This window comes from Scleropages formosus, chromosome 12 (genome assembly GCF_900964775.1).
Source record: "Scleropages formosus chromosome 12, fSclFor1.1, whole genome shotgun sequence".
Lineage (NCBI taxonomy): Eukaryota > Metazoa > Chordata > Actinopteri > Osteoglossiformes > Osteoglossidae > Scleropages > Scleropages formosus.
In genome coordinates this window covers 23,173,473-23,191,959 of record NC_041817.1, presented here as the reverse complement: position 1 = coordinate 23,191,959, position 18,487 = coordinate 23,173,473, and the positions used below count along the sequence as shown (strand labels likewise).

Here is an 18,487-nt window from a genome sequence, read left to right as displayed (position 1 = left end):
TATCTTGGGGTCTTGTTCACGAGTGAGGGGAGAAGGGAACGTGAGATCGGCCGCAGACTGGGAGCAGCGGCAGCAGTAATGCGGTCGCTGTACCGGACTGTAGTGGAGAAGGGGGAGCTGAGCCATAAGGCGAAGCTCTCCATTTACCGGTCGATCTACATCCTTATCCTCACCTACGGTCATGAACAGGGGCGGCTGGGCCTCTCTGCTCTCCCTGCTGCTACCGCAACCCTATTAGGACAAGTGGGATGAAAGATGGATGGATTTTTTTTTTTTACTGGAGCAATTCAGGACATGTGTCTTGCTCAAGGGTACTACAGCAGTAGGTGAAAGTTGAACCAGCAACCTCTGGACCCAAAGGCAGCAGCTTCAACCACTACACTATCAGCTGTCCCAGGTAAACACTACCTCTCCATGTTAGCAAAATAATAGCGCCTGAGATATTATGAGTCCACACTCACATGGATAATGACCAGACAAGTCAAGTCTTTCTAAAACCAGTATCACTGACAAGTAACAATAACAGGTTGAATTGTTCAAATGCTGAAAATCAAAAGGAGATGGGGCATACCTCCTTCATGCCACTGATGCTGGTTCCCTTTCTGGGCAAAAGACCAGGCTTCCCCATCGTCCTTCTTGCAGAACTTCATCAAATTACTGTTATCCACCTGCACCTGGATCCTTTCTGCACTGGCAATCTGTGGCACAAACAAGGTTTTTCACTGCGCATCTGTGGGGTATGGATGTCCACCTTCAAGCAGTCAATCAAATGGACCCAGGGACCATTTGCAAGGTCTACTTTAGGAGGGCAAAAAGAGGCAATTTGTAGAAACTACTGTACCTGCTTATTAATAAAAAATTACAACAAATTATTATTGAAGAACCCACCTCTGTGTAAGTTTACATCAATGCATTGTCCACATATCCTTGACAATTTTGAAAATATAACACTAATAACCACAGGAGTTTGTGCACAAAATGCTTAAACCAATCCATGTTTTATATTGGCACCATAAAAAAAACCAAGTCAGAACACATCCCACAACAGCATGACTGTATGTGCATTCACATCCAAACAAATCCATTACATTTTTTAAACTAGTGGCAGTGGTTATAGATTTTGATGCCATGAAACAAGTTCTGTCTGGAGGGGGGGGGGGGGGGGGGGGAGTATGGTGTGGTGCATTGAGGTGCACGAAGCTTCTACTGTTAGCGTACAGCAGCGAAAGCAATGAAGTCAAGGAAGCAAAGAATATGACCACCTGGTCCCTCTCTTTTTATAGACTCTTCAAATTATGAAATTACTACAGTATTATAACATACAAAATGGGTAACACAGTGGCCCAGCAGGTGGTTCCTGGGCAGTGGGTTCAGATGTAAGTTTGAAACCATCTCAGTCTCCGCAAAGTCTTGTCTGGGTACATAGCTGTCCTGCCACATTCCAGCAACATGATCGGAATCGACTTTACTTACATCATCCAAGACCAGAAGACTCCTGCCGAGGCGTTGGTTATAAGAGAGGCACCAAGCTTCAGTGCAGCCACTCACGTTGGGTACGTACATCTTCAGGGTCTCTTCACTCAGCCTGAGCCACACACCATCATCGTTGTGGATCTTTGGAGAGGACAGGGGATGGGAACGGGACACAAGCACAAGCAGAGTGGAGTCACGACCTGCTGTGACTACTAAATGGCCTGTTCGGAAATGCACAGGCTGAGGGAGAAGGGGTACCAATGGCCCATTTCCATTTTGTTTGTGCACCCATCTGAAGCGTAGCTGCTACATGGGCAGCTGGTAGCACAGTAGTTAGAGTTGCTGCCTTTACACCTAAAAATGGTGGGTTCAAATCCCATCTCCAGCTGTAGTACCTCCGAGCAAAGTATTTAGCCTACATTACTCCAGTAAAAACAAGTTACCCAGCTGTATAAATGGGTAAATACCTGTAAATAACTTGACATTGTAAGTTGCTTTCGAGAAAACTGTCAGATAAATGAATAAATGTAACAAGAGGTCATGTGACTCAACAGTACAGGCAAGGACTAGAACTGGCACTATGAAATCAAAAAACACCCTTCACTAAAAAAGCATTTGCCCCCAATTTCACAGCAGTTTAGGGTGATAGGAGATGTGATAATAACTGTCCGTGAGCTCAAGGACACAAATTCAAACTGCGATGATGAACAGACAGTGAGGAGGTGTAAACATTTGTGGTTAGGGAGGGATTTAGCATGCAGTTGCTACATGACTTCAGGGCACTCCCAGGGAATAGCCTTTGATCCCTCTGATCTTCCGTAGCCTCGAGAGTTTTTGGATATGTAAGAAGTAATGAAGCAAAGGAATATAAATATTTTTTGAACAAAAAACTGAAAGCATACACTTAAAAAAAGCTGAAAACCCTTCCTACACGACTTGAACAATCACACACTAACAGTCACATGGCTGGTCGAGACCCCTTTACCTCATCGGTGAACTCGATTGTACCGTGGACGTGCACTACTCCTATCTGCTCGCTCTGCAGGGAGGGGTGACTGCGCACACGCAGACCTGCACTGTCCTTGGATACAAAACTGCACACCTGGGAGGAGCACAGTGAAGAAAGGAAGGCAGGAGGGGAGCTGGGACAGAGGGGTCAGCGCAAAACGGGAGAAAAGAACCAGATCTGGGAGATGAACACTCACCTTGCTCAGCTGAGGCTCCGCCTTCGATTTGACTGACCGCATGCTCAGCACACCTGAACCTTTAGGGGGTTCCTTCACCTCTACCTGAAGGCCTGTGTCTGAAGAACAAGACCACAAGCGCTGAAGGAATGCAGCTATAACGTGCCTCCCAACACATTCCAGCCATGATGAACAACTGGAAGCCACTGAGATGCCTTGCACAGCAATATGGACCATCTAGACACCAAAAACAAAACTAACACAAGTGTGGAGGATCTGCAATCACTAACACTCATTAGGTTGTCAGCTTATTTTATGGTTGTACAGGTGATCCACGACTTACAACTGAATCCTGTTACGACAACCTCAGTCAGTTGACTTTGTCATTAGGTTACAAACCCCCTTAAACTGCATTATACAAACCATTTTTAAGAGTTTATTGTCATGTGTACAGTAAACAGTTCGTTGCACCATACAATGAAATTCTTACTCTGTGAATCCTATGACATAAATTATAAGGACATGAGGAAAATAAAACACAAGGAAAGAAAAACACAAGGCATAAATCGCAAATACGGATGGACACACATGTCTACAATCGCTCATCCCAAGTGGGGTCATGGCGAACCCGAGCCTAATCCTGCAACATACGACGCAAGGCTGAGGTAGGAGGGGGACATACCCCGGACAGGACACCAGTCCCCCACAAGGCACCCCAAGCAGGACTCAAACCCCGGACCCGCCACACAGCGGGCCCCGGCCAAACCCACTCCGCCACCACATCCCCCCCAGGCGGCTATATAAACAATTAATATGCATGAATGCTACTTTATATAACAGGGCTTTGTTATTTTTTTGTGTGTTCAAATTTCACACATTTTTTGTTTTTAGAAAATATTAATAAGGAAAAATAATAAAATACATTTACATTTATTTATTAAGTAGACGCGTTTCTCCAAAGCGACTTCCAATGAACTCTATGTAGTGTTATCAGCCCACACACCTTATTCACCGCGGTGACTTACACTGCTAGATACACTACTTACACTGAGTCACTCATCCATACATCAGTGGAACACACGCTCTCTCTCTCTCTGTCACTCACACACTATGGGTGAACCTGAACAGCATGTCTTTGGACTGTGGGAGGAAACCAGAGCACCCGGAGGAAACCCACACAGACACGGGGAGAACATGCAAACTCCACACAGACTGAGCAGGGATCGAACCCACATTCTCTCGCACCACCCAGGCGCTGTGAGACAGCAGCACTACTCGCTGTGCTACCGGGCTGCCCAAAGTACTGTACAACATTATATTTTCAAGCTCTTCTAGTGTTATTTTCACCTTTGTTTCCAGACACATGCTGAGACAGTAAGAAATATAGTGCCCTGGGGAGCACAGCCAGTCGATGTTATCACACAGCAGATGGCGTGGTCATCATTTGATGTTTCCACCAAATGTCGGGACTCAAAAAATAATATAATTACGTTGATGGAACGGATTTTGTAAATTCAGGTTGTCATAAGCCAGATGTGTCATAAGCCGAGCACAACCTGTACAAACAAAAACAGAATCACCCGGAAGCTCAGTAGAAAACACGAGCCAGTTATGTGTAAACCCGTTTGGTCAGAGGGCACTAAAGGGACAGAAACGTACCGATTTCAATGCAGTCGATGGCAATGCGGATTGCGTAGAGGCCCACGGTGCCAGGGGTCCAGTTGGCGATGTAGGTGCCGTCAACGTTGGCCCGGATCAGCATGCTCTCGCTTGGCCTGCAGAGAACAAGGCACGGGGCTTCGGCACAAACATATTGAGCTTTCACGGGGGCTGAAGAGACAGAGTCTTCCTCACCTCTTTGGTGTTGGGGATGCAAATCGGAGCTCCTCAAAGGAATAGTTTTCATAGGCCTTAAAAAAGTATATTGAGTTACTTCAACATTTCTGCACATCTAGAATGCACCAATCACCAATCAGATTGAAACTTCCGGATAAGCACGCGATCTTCGCAAAGGGCGAACAACTGCATTGTGAAAATGTCTTCCAAACCTACGTTATTTAATATATAAACCATAAGATTTCAAAACTGAGGTTGAAAAGGACCACTAGCAGCCAGACAGACTACAGGGTTCGCCTACAGAACCTGTCGGTGTCGGTGCCAGTCATCACCTTCATCATGGTGATGGAGACATAGCGAGCCTCCTTGATGATCACAGGTTCATAGTTTGCCTCCAGTTTGGGTGTAGGCAGACCCCCAAAGGTGAAATTAGAGACAGAGAAGGGTGAGGCTGTCAGTGTCCTCCCACAATCCTCCTGAACAGACTTCATCCTTGAGAGAGGCACCGCCTTCACTTCTACCTGCAAGCACAAGGAGGGGGCCTCACATACACCATCAACAGTTTTAGGCAAGTAGATGTTAGAAAAGTAGCCCTGACCTTCATGTTGGGTACATGCACCACATCTCCATACTGGTCCTTGGTCTTCACCTCCACGGTGGTGGGCCAACCACAGCAGATATCATCCTTGTTCAGGATGAGTGAGGTCTTCTCGGGGTCTGCATAAGAGTCTGGCTGCAGCCATCTGAGAGAGCGGTGCAGGAGGGCTCAGTCAGTGGCAGTCCTTGGGGGGGTTTCTCCCGACACACACACGGAAGGGCAGTTCACCTGGCCAGCCGACCCCCGCTGGAGTTGGGGACACAGCTGATGAAGTCCTCCAGGAAGGAGAGCTCATTGCTCTGCAGCTGCAGTGGAAGGTTTCCATCCAAGGCCTCCAGGATGGAGGGAGAGTGGGAGAGGGACAGCCCTTTACCCAGGAGCCCAGCATGGGCCTTGCATACCTGTCACAGGTACACACACACACACACACACACACACACACAGAAACGTTTTCCTGAAAGAGCAGTAACATCCTGACTCACAACCTGCAAATTCAGCATAAATAATGTAGCTGTATCATGCTTTTGATGATAAAATACATGAACGTGCACACAGAATCATCCTATAGAGTAATTGATCTTTATTGAGCTTCTTTACCTGGAGAGATGCCTCTTCAAGAATCTCAAGGTCTTCTTCCAACTCATTTCCTGCAGTCAGATCTCAGTTGTGTCAAAGATGTTATACAAATCATAATTATCACTGATGATGATGATTATTATTAGCTGATGTATTTCTTCAAAGTGATCTACAATATTAGGTTTTTATATTATGCTACAAACCATAACTGTTACTGGAATTACTGAAGGTACCGTGGGTATTAAAGGTAATTTAGCAGGAGGAGGAATTCAAACCTGGTTCCTTCGATTTAAAGATAACGGTTCATACCACGACGCCACCCGTTTAACCAATGTAGGCAATTATATGTAATAATATGCAAGTTTTAATTTTTTTTTTTTTTTTTTTTTTTAAAAACAAGTCCTATTTCCTAAACGTGTACACTACACTGAGGGCACACACCCGAGAGTGAAGAGGTAAAGGGATGAGGAGAGGTGAGGGGATCTCTTGCCTGTGGGCAGGGCCAGGTCCTTCTTCATGAGGGCAGCAGCACACACACTGCCCAGGTAGGCCAGCTCCTTCTCGAGGTGGACGACACCCTGGTCAAATAGTTAATTAGTTAGTTAGTTTAGTTAAATCACAGAGCGTGATACAAGAAAATATTTTAACATCCAAAGCAAATTTACTGTCACTTTTCTTGGAATCTGATGGAAATTACTCAACTGGCCGCACCAAGATGGGTCATTGTACAATTTTTAAAAAATAAAAAAAAGTATCATGAAAGTTTTATAAACCATAAACATATGAGTTACAAGGGAAAAATTCAGGCTTTTAAATATCATCGATCATATAGCGTTTGTCAAAATGCAGTTGTGTACTTTAGACATATCCCTTTTACCTCGTCTGGTCCTGGGCTGAATTCATAGCCCACGACGATGCACTTGAACCCAAAAAAGCAAGAATTTTCATCCTTGATATAATCTGAGGTCGTCTCCAGGGAGAAAAGCGCCTCGTTGCCTGGAATTACATTTACATTTATTTATTTAGCAGATGCTTTTCTCCAAAGCGACTTCCACTGAACTCGATGTAGTGTTATGAGCCCACACACCTTATTCACCGTGGTGACTTACACTACTAGATACACTACGTACACTGGGTCACTCATCCATACATCAGTGGAACACACACACTCTCTCTCTGTCACTCACACACTATGGGTGAACCTGACCAGCAAGTCTTTGGACTGTGGGAGGAAACCAGAGCACTCGGAGGAAACCCACACAGACACGAGGAGAACATGCAAACTCCACAGAGACTGAGGGGGGGATGGGACCCACGTCCTCTCGTACCCCCCAGGCACTGCGAGACAGCAACGCTACTCGCTGTACCACTGTGCTGCCCGGAACTGAACGCTAAAATGTGATGAGGAGAACCGTGGACAATGACGGCGCTCACGATGACCGCTGCGAGGGCCCTGTTTTAATTCGGCCATCATTCCAACAGACATTTCGGCTTCATACAAGGCGGACCACACAGTTACCTGGAAACACCAACACACCGCTGGGCCAGCTGCTCGACCCAGAGAATTTACGCAGCTCGGTCCAGGCGTTAACGGCTTCGAAGCCTGAAGGACGAGGCCCCAAACCGGAGATGACCAATGACCGACTGGGGATGAGCAGGTGCAGAACATCCTCAGGCTGGGCAGTGCCACACTGCGGGTCAAACTCCAACGTCATCCAGCGCACAGCATTTGAGAACGTCACCTGTATAGAAGGATTACAGGTCAGCTGGTAGTGCAGTGGCCAGAGCTGCTGCCTTTAGACTCAAAGGTCACGGGTTCAATTTCCACCTCTAGCTGTTATACCCTTCAGCAAGGTATTTACCCTAAAAATTGCTTCAGTAAAACTACCCGGCTATATAAAATTGATAAATAACTGTAAGCTTCTAACTGTAATAATCGTAACCTTATCATTGTAAGCTGCTTTGGAGAAAAGAGTCAACTACGTGAATAAATATAATAAAAAATAAAAATTTAAGACAGAGAGGCAAATGTCTGAACAACACTGGTAACCATGATGATCAATGCACCTGATATTCTCACACACACACACACACACACACACACACACACACACACACACACACACACACACACACACGTCCTGAGCGGGGTCGCGGCAAGCCGGAACCTGACCCGGCAACACAGGCCGCAAAGCCGGATGGGATACACCCAGGACGGGTCACCAGTCCATCACAAGGCACCCCAAGCAGGACTCAAACCCCAGACCTGCCAGAGAGGGAGACCTGGCCAAACTCGCCGCACCACTGCATCCCCCACTACCAGTCACACAATGTAACAAAAACTTTATTATGTTAATTTTTTGCATTTTTCATTCAGTTTTGTTAAACACACTTTTGGCGCTAGTTTGTACTTTAAGACAGTTTTTCGAAAAAAATATTCCACATTCTTGAAATTTCCTAACTTTAGCATATTTTTGCAATCCGTGAACTTCAACTAATCATAAGCAACGCAAAACTCGACATAGCTAAGAACTTTGAAAAATTTTGTTACATTGTGTTATTAAACCAAAGGGTGAAAAAGAAATTTTGATGTACTGTATGTATGGACTAAGGGGGTGCGGTGGCGCAGTGGGTTGGACCGGGTCCTGCTCTCCAGTGGGTCTGGGGTTCGAGTCCTGCTTGGGGAGCCTTGCGATGAACTGGCGTCCCGTCCTGGGTGTGTCCCCTCCCCCCTCCGGCCTTACGCCCTGTGTTGCCGGGTTAGGCTCCGGGTCCCCGCGACTCCGTATGGGACAAGCAGTTTCAGACAGTGTGTGTGTGTGTGTGTGTGTGTGTGTGTGTGTGTGTGTGTGTGTGTGTGTGTGGAACCCAGAAGCAGTGGTGTTCGGAGCTTAGAAGGACCTGCACCTTGTAGTGGGTGACTGCAGATGGCTTGTAGGGATGCTCGCTTTCCACGACAGCATAGTGGCTGGATGTGGTGCCAGTGGACAGTCCCTGTTCTGCTGGGACGCCCATGGTGCTGTCCGTTGACTGGTTGGGGTTGAAGGCAGGTGGCATGTATTTCTGGTTTAGGGCTGAGATGGTGGGAAGGAGCTCCTGGACCAAACCAAAGACTTCCACAGCAACCTGGTAGGTGAGAAAAATCACCACTGTCCTCAACGCCCAGTCAATACAGTGAAGCACATGAAAGCAGGTAGTGCGGAATAAATATATTGGATAATTTATAACACGTAATTACAGAGCAAATGTACCACAGAGGGCAGGGGGGACTAGGAAAAAACCTCGCCTGAGGATCGAGTTGATGTCCTGACCTTGGGTGCAGATGCCGCCACAGGGCCAATGTAGGCCAGTAAGTGGGGGAGCAGCATGGAGAAGAGGCTGGATGAACTGAGCAGCTCTGGGATGTCGTCACCTGGAGACAAAAGCATGGCCTTTCACTCGGATCCTCAGAGCTCCAGGCTCTAGAACCACCGTGGAGGGCAGCGAAGTCTACAAGGCTCACCATCCACAGCCAATGCCCTGTGCAGAAGGTCTTTGGAGGCCCGGACCACGGCGCTGACCACAGACAGGGCCCGGCGGCAGTTGTTGTCCTCCTCGGTGACCTTGCTCAACTGCTGGGACTGCAGGTCCCTGTCAGACCCAGCCCTGAAGGACAGACACATCTCAGCATCATGCATCTGATTCACATAATAAGAAGGTTTCCTTATTGCTGCAAAACTCTTCCAACTCTTCAGGCCTACAGACTTTACCAGATCTATGGACTTTACCAGACTGCTCAAAAATGCCTCACTTAATCCCTCAACTGTGATGATAGAGACTCTTGAGGTCACCTGACCTTCTTAAAGCTCACCTGTAATAGAGCAGCTGAGGGATCTGCCCACGACTCTGGTTGGTCCCATTGCTGCTGAGGCTGCAGGTGCTGAAGGTGAAGGTGACCCCATCGGCGCACCGCACCGCGTTCACCCCCCCGTCCCCGCTGGCCGTGTGGCTGCCGTAGTTTCGTAGGCGAATGGCGTACTTGACGTTCTCCTGTCAGGAAGAAGGTTCTCATTTAGATGGGGTGGGGGGGGGATGGGGTACGAGGGCAGGAGGGAGAAAGACTGGATTAGGCCAGAACCTTCAAAGCCACGGCTTTCTCGAAGCGGATCTCGGCAATGTCGCCGGGCGAGTCGTCCGTGCTGTAGGTGCCCTTCGCCATCTCCAGGGACATCCACCTTTGCGAGTGGGAAACGTCCCCAGGGTGCTCCACCTGGGCCTGAAAAGAGCAGAAAAACCGTTTAAAACCCTTCATAGAAATGATATCATGGGTACCACCATGCTTACATCACAGCGTGTAAACAAATACAGAATCTCTGTTGCTCAACACAACTTACTTTCGTCCATGAGGAAGTTTGATGAACTCACCATCCATCTCTTGCAAAAGAGCACTTTACATTTACATGGATTCATTTAGCAGACGCTTTTCTCCAAAGCAAAGCGACGTACATCTCATAGAAAATACAGTGTGTGCATTACATTAGGAGAAAGAGACATGGCTGCAGATGTGTGATTCTTAAGTACAGCTAGTTTGTTTCCTTCACCATATGAACCGACGTTCATCACACAAGCAGCTGCATTAAATTTAACCAGAATATCGCCGGTTCCTGATCACCTTCCTAGTAGTTTTTTTTTGTTTTGAGATACATGTAAACATTTATGTTACATTGCAGGAGTGTCTGCAAAGGATCCGAGCATCATTGTGAACATTTACACCTTACACGAACTTAAGAAATCATGGACAAGTGAGATGCGTTTTAAGACCCTTATACTTTATACCCTTATATAAAGGTTTCTATTTCTCTTAACTATTTAAGGTGAGATGTACAACTAATGTCAGCCACTCACATGGTGACCATCCAAGGTACAACTGGGACTATGTAAACCAAGTAGCAGCCAAGAAGACTGAATGAGGGAGGGACACCTACGTCGTCAGAGAGCACCTCCACCTCATACTCATGGACACCCCCGCCACCGTACGCTCGGAGGCCTATCAGGACCACCCCTGGCCCGTCCACCGAGAAACAGATTGCATCAGGGGAGCCGTTGCCCGTGTTCCAGCTGCGACCCTGGCTGCTCCTCGCGAAGCGATTCGGGGTGGTTTTGACCGAGTGCAGCAAACTCGGAGCATCTCCCTGGGACATGGACACCAGGGCAGAAGGTCACTCAACAGGAGCAGAAAGAAAATTTACAAGAATATAAATGACTGAAATGGATGCTGCCACAGTTGCCCGCCCACCCGGTTAGTGGGTGCCATTAACAAATGTTATGAATGAACATGTAATGTGTATTTTTCATTTAATTTAAGGATAAATAAATTATTTGAAGCAAGCTGTTCAAAGCGGTGTGAAATTGTTCATATCACTACTCCCAGAAGCCACCATGGGAATATTCCAAGAGCCCCATTGGACAGTTACCCTGACATTAGATGGCGATATCCAATAGGATGAGTGGGTGGCGACCTGGGGGAGGGAAATTGGTGCTCGAAGAACCCTATTGGATAATTGCTGTGATATTCACCAGTGCTGTCCAACGGAATGAGTGGCTAGCCGTATGGACATTTTTACAGTTATACTGAACAACTCACATGGATGTGGGAGATGGCAGGACGCGTGATGGTCCTGCTGTGGGGTCTCTCCTACCTCGGAGCTCAATGCAGAGGCGGTCAGCTCGCTCACAATCCTGGCCAGCAGACTGCAGGTGCTGGACACCACGTGCGGGGAGAACAGCTCCGCCTCCTTCCTCAGGCTCCGCCTCACTGGGAGCGCCACAATCAGCAGCATCTTCTCAAGGACTTCGCCGAAGCTCGAAAGACCCATCAGGTTCTCCTCACTCTGCCGGAAATGGAACACAAGGTCACCTGATAGAACCCTACAAAATCCCGTTTAAATGTCAGACACCCCTCGATTGAACAAAATCGCACAAATCGGGTATTGTGACTTAAAAGCAGGTAGATGTGAGCGACCCAGTCCCAGATCCAGTCACTGGATCAAACTTAGATGTCTTTAACATATATAATGATTTTGATGCTGATCCACATACTGCGGCATAATATTTTTCCAACCATTAAATGCAAAATCATTGTCAAAGGGCACATGAAAACCACACTCAGACATGTATGTCAGATAATAAAACACTTTGACAGCTGCTCACATGGCTGAGCTTCTCCATGTGCGCCACCAGCAGGGGAAAGCACTGAGCGAGGATGGAGTCCTTCTCTGCCCCCAGCCGCTTGTCCAGCGAGCGCGGCGTCACCTCACTGTCACGGGCAATGGGCAGGATGGAGGTGAGCTTCACCGATGTGTCACACAGCGCTGACATGACAGCAGCCAGCAGCCGAGTGCCGGAGGTACGAAAGCTGGCATCCTGGATGTCCTGCATCCCAGTGAAGGAAAGGATATCACTTTATCATTATAGTATTTATTAATTTTCCTGAAGATTTTCTGCAGAGCTGCTTACAATTTTAATCTTCTTATGGCGATTTACCCATTTATATAGCTGGGTAATTTTTACTGTGGCATTTCTGGATAAGTACCTCGATTGAGGGAACTACAGCAGAAGCGGGGATTTTGAACCAAGGTCGTTCAATTATCTGATGACAGCAGCTCTAACTACTATGACACCTGCTGGTCATTTTGGAACAATGATAGGCCTGAGCCATGGCTGGAAGAGCTGGTTAGTCAGCTTTAAGAGACGGTAAATTTGATCCAATGGAGTGGCTCAAGTGGACACGCAAACTCCACATGGAATAACCCTGGACCTGGTTCTAACGCAGCTGTGGTGTGTGCCGCAACCTGAGGCCGCCAGGTGAGCTCACCTGGTCCAGACAGGTGAGCAGGTCACAGAGACAAGTCCACTGCAGGGCCGGTGTGGGGTAGAAAGCATGGAAACAGGCAGTGAAGGTGCAGTGGCACTCCTGCAGTATAGCCTCCAGCAGAGCCAGCGGGCGGCTCCGCGAACCCTGAGGGTCATTGTCCAGTCGGGTCAGCCGGCTCTCCACTCCCTCCGACAGGATCTTCCTTAGCAAGCGGCGCGTCTGACCCACACACTCCGCGAGCTTGCCGGACTCCTCAACAACCACCTTGGTGCTGGCTAGTGGAAAATACAATTACACAGAGTTTCCACTAGGGGGTGGTAGTAATGCAAGTCTGAGATTATCTATTCCATTCTAATTAAATAAACTAGTAACCTTATATTTTATACATCGCTTTGCAAAAACCTGCAGCAATCCTGCATATTACTGCAGCTGTTTTGATCTGACTGCTTTATGATCATCAAACCAGCCTGTGCACTGCAATCCTGAAAGAGTACATATTTACATTACTGAAAAGTGCTATGTCCCCATCTCCACAGTAAAGGTGCCCCCCCAGCTTTACTATGGTACCGTGGCGCACCCGAGACGGGGAAGATGTCACAAATGTAGATGCGCAGCAGCCGCAGACAGCAGGCGCTGGCGCAGTGCAAGCGCTCCAGGTCCAGCAGAGCGGCCCTGTGCTGGAAACCCCTGAGGCTGCGCAGTTCCTCGGCACCCTGGACCAAGGCGTTCCAGCTCCAGTGCAGCACCCCTAGCAGCGACTCGAAGCACTCCTGGAGGGAGAGGGCGACACCGCAACCTTGCAGACGGCAGGAGTGCTTTAATTTCCGGACACGTGAAAGAAAAGGGCCGCAGCGTCTTGGGTCAGCTGTCCGTTGAGCTGGCAGACCTGCAGCAGTGCATGATGGGAAGCGGGACGGCGGGGGATTTCCCCATACGCACCGCTGAGACGGCCCGCGCGAAGGAGGGCCTCGGGAAGCGGACGGGCTCGCCGGGTGGCTGTTGTCCTTTCGCCGCGTCGCCATCCTCGGTCGGTAGCCTGAGAAGTACAAACCACAGCCAGGTAAGCAAGGTAAATGAGGTAATCCAAGGTTAAAGCAGCTGATATGCCTGCAGTCCCCTCCGCAGGTGGTCCAACCAGACTTGCCTGTAGAGCAGCTGCGGAATCTGACCGGCGTTTACATCCGTGCCATTGTTGGACTTTTTGGAGCTCTTAAATTGAAAGATTACCCTGAAAACGGAGTAAAAGGGCTTTCATTCGTTCACACCGACGAAAAATACGATACAAAGAGCTCCGGCGAAACGGCCGTTTTGGGTGTGTCGCCAGCAGCGTTTGTCAAATGATGGCAAGAATAGGTACCCGTCATCCGTGGCGATGGTGGACTGGCCGTGGGAGCCGCAGTCGCTGCTCGGACCAGAGACCCGAGCCCACGCCACGTACCACCAGCCTGGCTGCAGAGGCACCGGCTCCTCGAACATCATCGCATACTTCTCCCTATGGAGGCAGCGCAGAGGGGGCGGGGTCACATGATGCCGCGCCCAGTCCCGGCACTCCGGCGCGCCCACAGGAGAGCTTTGGGAAGCGGGGCACAGACGCACTTCCACGAGGACATCCGGTACCTGGCAGCGCAGTCGTAGGCCAGAACATCCGTTTCCGCCAGCAGGTCCCCGTCCGCCTCATGGTCGCCCCCATCTGGGCCCAATTCGAACAGCTGCACAGCGCCGGGAGGCCAGACACCACAAAACATCTGATAGAGTCCAGGTAATGATCCCACCATGCATAAGACCCGAAAACGACTGTATATCTCTCAGTGTCCCCTTCATACTAACAAGTCCGTCCAGCTCTCTAACAGCCTGATGGACATCCAAACATGGACAGAGCCGACAGCTGTTTGTAATAAACTATGTACAGTTACAAAAGACAGGGATGTTAGTGCACTACGGGCCCCCAGTGGGTGGTGTAGCGTTTAGCGACATCACTCCTCACCCCAAGGACCTGGCTTCGTACCCCTCATCCTGCTGTAGCACACTTGATCGAGGTACTTGCCCTGAACTGACAATGTAAAATTTTCCCAGCTGTGTAAATAGCTTAGTGCACAAATCTAACAGTTTACATTACATTTATCTGACACTTTTTTCCAAAGCAACTTACACTATCAGGGTACTTACAATTATTTAGCCATTCGTACAGCTGGTTAGTTTTACTTGAGAAATTGATGGTAAGTACCGGGCTGAAGGGTACTTAAGCTAGAGGTGAGAGTCGAACCCGCCACCTTTGGGTCCAAAGGCAGTAGCTCCAACTACTATGCTACCACCTGTCCCTGGTGTAGGTTGCCCTGGGCAAAGGTGTATATCACACATGAAATAATCGTTAATAATAACACCAACGAGTCGTTTAGGGTAAATTCACCACACGTCACACTTGTAACGCTGAACAAAAGCTGCTCACTAAAGCTGCTTTGCATTGTTTTCCCACCAACCTGCTGCTGCGCTGACATCTGATGGTAATTCGCGCCTGCAGCATCTCCGCATGCGAGCGACTGACCTTGATTTTGGCCGTGTACTCCCCCCGACCCCCGAACAGGCCGAGCCCCCCCAGCAGGATGTCGGCGTCGGCACAGAAGCGGATGGCCTCCACAGAATGGGCAGAGTAACCCCAACCGCCCCCGTGACCTGCAAGGAAATGCGAAGAACCGTGAGGCTCCGCCCATCACACCCTTAACCCATCCATTACTCCACGACACCTGGGAGGGACACTCACTCTCAAAGCGGTTGACCATGCTGTAGTCTTCTTTGGAGTAGACCTTCACCAAGGCCTGCGTCTCCTCCTCGGGGCGGCTGATGCCCGCCTTCAGCTCCTGCGTAGCAGCCAGCGTGTCTAGACACCCTGTGGACGGACACGGACACACACACACACACACACACACACACACACACACACACACACACCTTTGAGTCGAGCTTTTATGCAACACATGTCTGACCACCTCCATTCCTGGAGAGACATGTGATCAGAACCTGTCTGACAATGTGTGTCCATGGCATCATGATGATGTCACAGTGAACGCGCTCGCGGTCGCCCGTTCTTTGTATGACCATAGTGGCATCCTACCCAGGATGTGCAGGGCACCATGGGAACACGTGGAGATGGCGTGGGAGCCAGAGGGTAGAGCCAGTTCTGGGCTCAGGATGCTACAGTGCATCCGGAAGCTCAAGGCTGGAGGGGCCCTCATCTCTGCCATCACAGCATGGTAGCAGCAGACCTCCCTGGATGCCGGCAAGAACCTTCCGGAAGGCGGTGCGGAGAAAGAGCGGGGTGAAGCGACGGAGTCACAGCCATTCTAACTGAAAAAAAAGCTGAACTGTACATTTTGACGTGTTTTTATTTGAGTGTTGTGCTGATTCCTAACTCCAAAAAGGAAGATCGTTCATATAACACTGGGAGTGTAACCGAGGATGCTGTCTGTAATCCATGTAAAAGAGGATTTTTTTCTATGATTTCAGAAGAGACCTATGAAGACAATCAGGAATCACACATTGTAGCACCAACAGGGGCAACACACCTTCTTAATCCCTAAATTTGTGTGTAGTTACTGTATTCCAACCCCTGCATTTAGTTGCCATGACTCCCAATGGCCTATTTAAACCGTGTAGTGACAGTGAGAAGGGGCTCACTGACCGGACAGAGAGGGTCTACATTCCAGACCTGCATTCTCACAACTCTTCATTTGGGCATAAAAAAACCAAAATCCATGTATCATCCTGGGCAAGGGGGAGGAGGGAGTCAAGGAAGTGCCATACATTTAGCATAACATTTTATTTGGAGGTTTACCTCCAGATGACATTATACTCCGGATCGAGGCAAATCCCGAACCCCTGCAGGTCCTCCTGCTTCGAGTCCCCGAAGGTCCTACAGCTGCCGTCCATCTTGCTGATGAGCAGGCATTTAAAGGGTGGGGGCTCAGAGGCCGCTGTGGGTACCAGTCCTTGGGATGGGGGGGGCACACAGAACTCAGACCCACCTGCCACTGTTGTGTATGTATGTATAGAAGTGCCGTTAGCTGTAGGTCGGACCTCACCGATGATGTGCTTGTTGGCGAAAATTTCAGAGGTGGCAAGGATGTGGGAGTTGATCAGGGCCTCGTCGATCCTGAGGAAGGTCTGGTCCCCGCTGGCCCCGACCCAAGTGGCTTTGCGCCCGCACTTGGCACCGATATTGGGCATAAGGGAGGGCTTGGCATTCCAATAGGGTACGTCTAAAATGGGCCTGCCAAGCTGTCCTTTCTGCAATGGGATTCAAACAGTAGCACCTAAGATTTTTTTCCTACCTACGAAAGTTGTCTGAGTAAATAAATCTGAGCCATAGGAATCTTATCTGTAAACTCCACGCTCTGCAAGGCCACCAAGGACGGTCCTCAGAAGTTCAAAGCCAACACAGCAACCAGAATAAGGAAAGCTGGAAGGAACCACGCCAAAACAGCGGGTGTCAGCTTACCGAGAAGCTCCCGAAGGTGCAGACCTGGCCATCCATCAGGAGCACGACCGTGTGGTTGCTCCCGGCCGTCACCTGAATGCTGCATCCCGGTAAGGCCTGCACCAAAGTAGGAGACCCCCTGCGAGGGACAGAATAGTGATGGGAGAACCTGATGCACTATGGAAAGACTCAACTTGGGGGGAACGTGTCGGGTCACTGTGTCGGTTACCTGGAGCCAATGTCTCCGTGGCCCAGCTGACCATGCTGCCCGTAGCCAAAGGTGAAGACACTGCCGTTCTCCAACAGCACCACTGCAGCAGAAGAGGAGGTGGGTGGGATAGGGTTGAATACCCGAGCGTTACCATTAAATGTGGGCTGGTCTGGTTGGCTTCCAGTGAGAAGATCAAAGCTCATGTGGGCAGCTGGTAGCAGAGTGGTTAGAGCTACCGCCTTTTGAGGCTCAAATCTCACCTCCAGCTGTCATACCCTAGCACAAGGTACTGACCCTAAATTGCATCAGTAAAATTACCCAGTTGTGAAATGGGTAAATGACTGTAAGTAGTTTAAGACTAAGTCGCTTTGGAGGAAAAGGATCAGCTTCATCAGAGAAAATAGTTGATGGAAAATGAGGACACAAACTGGGTGAGGAAGGTACATGGGACCCATGAGGAAAAACTTGCAAACAATTCACCGTGACGGGGGGGGGGGGGGGGACAGGTAAAGTGGGCGGAAAAAGGGACATGCAGACATAAGGTCTCACCTGAGTGGTGGGAGCCACAGCTGACCTGGACGGCGCGCAGCTCACAGCTGAAGTGCACAGCGCCGGGAGGGTAGGTGGTGATCTTGCCGGAATCTCTGTCGCTTCGGTCGCTGTTGCCGTCTACAAAGGAATGAAGAATGCCATCACAGAGGTTTGTGAGATTCCAAGGCTTCCTGGTGACATTGAATCCATGGAAACAATTAATAACTTGTCAACAAAGCAATTTACTACATTAACGAACTTAGAGTGATTTACCTATTGGGTACTTTGGTGCGAGTACCTTGATCAAGGACATTTATAGTAGGGGGTGGATTCGAACCTGGGGTTTACAAGTCCAAAAGAAGAGGCTCTAACCACTATGCTACTGGCCATCTCTAGTTATTAATAATAAAATTAATGAAGCATCAAGGTCTTCATGTCCGCATCTTCACCGACCTCAGCAAAGGGACCCTGATGCCAAGGAAAGCCAGGTTCATGAGCCACATGTACCTACCAACAGAGCGCTGATCCCCTCACACCCCTGCCAAAATGCAGGCCCATCCTTCCTCGTAGACCCCTCCCCTCAGGTTGTACCTCGAACCTCTTCCAGCCGCTGCCGCCGGTTTCCCTGCTGCCTCTTCCCCTGCTGCCGGACCTGGATGTGGTCTTCGATGTTCACGCCTGCACGAGGAGGAAACACAAAGGCTCGCAACGAATTGCATGCTAAATGAATAAATGTAAATTCCCAGCAGGAGGA

At 49.1% G+C, this 18,487-nt stretch overlaps 1 protein-coding gene across 1 annotated transcript in view; it reads right to left on the bottom strand.

Moving 5' to 3' along the window:
- Positions 1 to 18,487, bottom strand: part of LOC108929997 (E3 ubiquitin-protein ligase MYCBP2-like) — a 54,154-nt gene that overhangs the window by 16,562 nt on the left and 19,105 nt on the right. Inside the window, 36 exon segments of the mRNA XM_018744974.2 lie at positions 572 to 698; positions 1,474 to 1,614; positions 2,459 to 2,575; positions 2,679 to 2,776; positions 4,317 to 4,432; positions 4,512 to 4,567; positions 4,826 to 5,014; positions 5,092 to 5,236; positions 5,320 to 5,492; positions 5,689 to 5,738; positions 6,158 to 6,245; positions 6,545 to 6,663; positions 7,187 to 7,409; positions 8,575 to 8,793; positions 8,979 to 9,079; positions 9,170 to 9,312; positions 9,518 to 9,696; positions 9,785 to 9,922; positions 10,632 to 10,838; positions 11,346 to 11,537; positions 11,857 to 12,078; positions 12,521 to 12,795; positions 13,098 to 13,290; positions 13,460 to 13,556; positions 13,665 to 13,748; positions 13,878 to 14,012; positions 14,138 to 14,229; positions 15,063 to 15,190; positions 15,279 to 15,404; positions 15,630 to 15,802; positions 16,350 to 16,503; positions 16,597 to 16,801; positions 17,013 to 17,130; positions 17,221 to 17,302; positions 17,752 to 17,924; positions 18,249 to 18,411. Coding sequence (XP_018600490.2) covers positions 572 to 698; positions 1,474 to 1,614; positions 2,459 to 2,575; positions 2,679 to 2,776; positions 4,317 to 4,432; positions 4,512 to 4,567; positions 4,826 to 5,014; positions 5,092 to 5,236; positions 5,320 to 5,492; positions 5,689 to 5,738; positions 6,158 to 6,245; positions 6,545 to 6,663; positions 7,187 to 7,409; positions 8,575 to 8,793; positions 8,979 to 9,079; positions 9,170 to 9,312; positions 9,518 to 9,696; positions 9,785 to 9,922; positions 10,632 to 10,838; positions 11,346 to 11,537; positions 11,857 to 12,078; positions 12,521 to 12,795; positions 13,098 to 13,290; positions 13,460 to 13,556; positions 13,665 to 13,748; positions 13,878 to 14,012; positions 14,138 to 14,229; positions 15,063 to 15,190; positions 15,279 to 15,404; positions 15,630 to 15,802; positions 16,350 to 16,503; positions 16,597 to 16,801; positions 17,013 to 17,130; positions 17,221 to 17,302; positions 17,752 to 17,924; positions 18,249 to 18,411 — 5,241 coding nt within the window.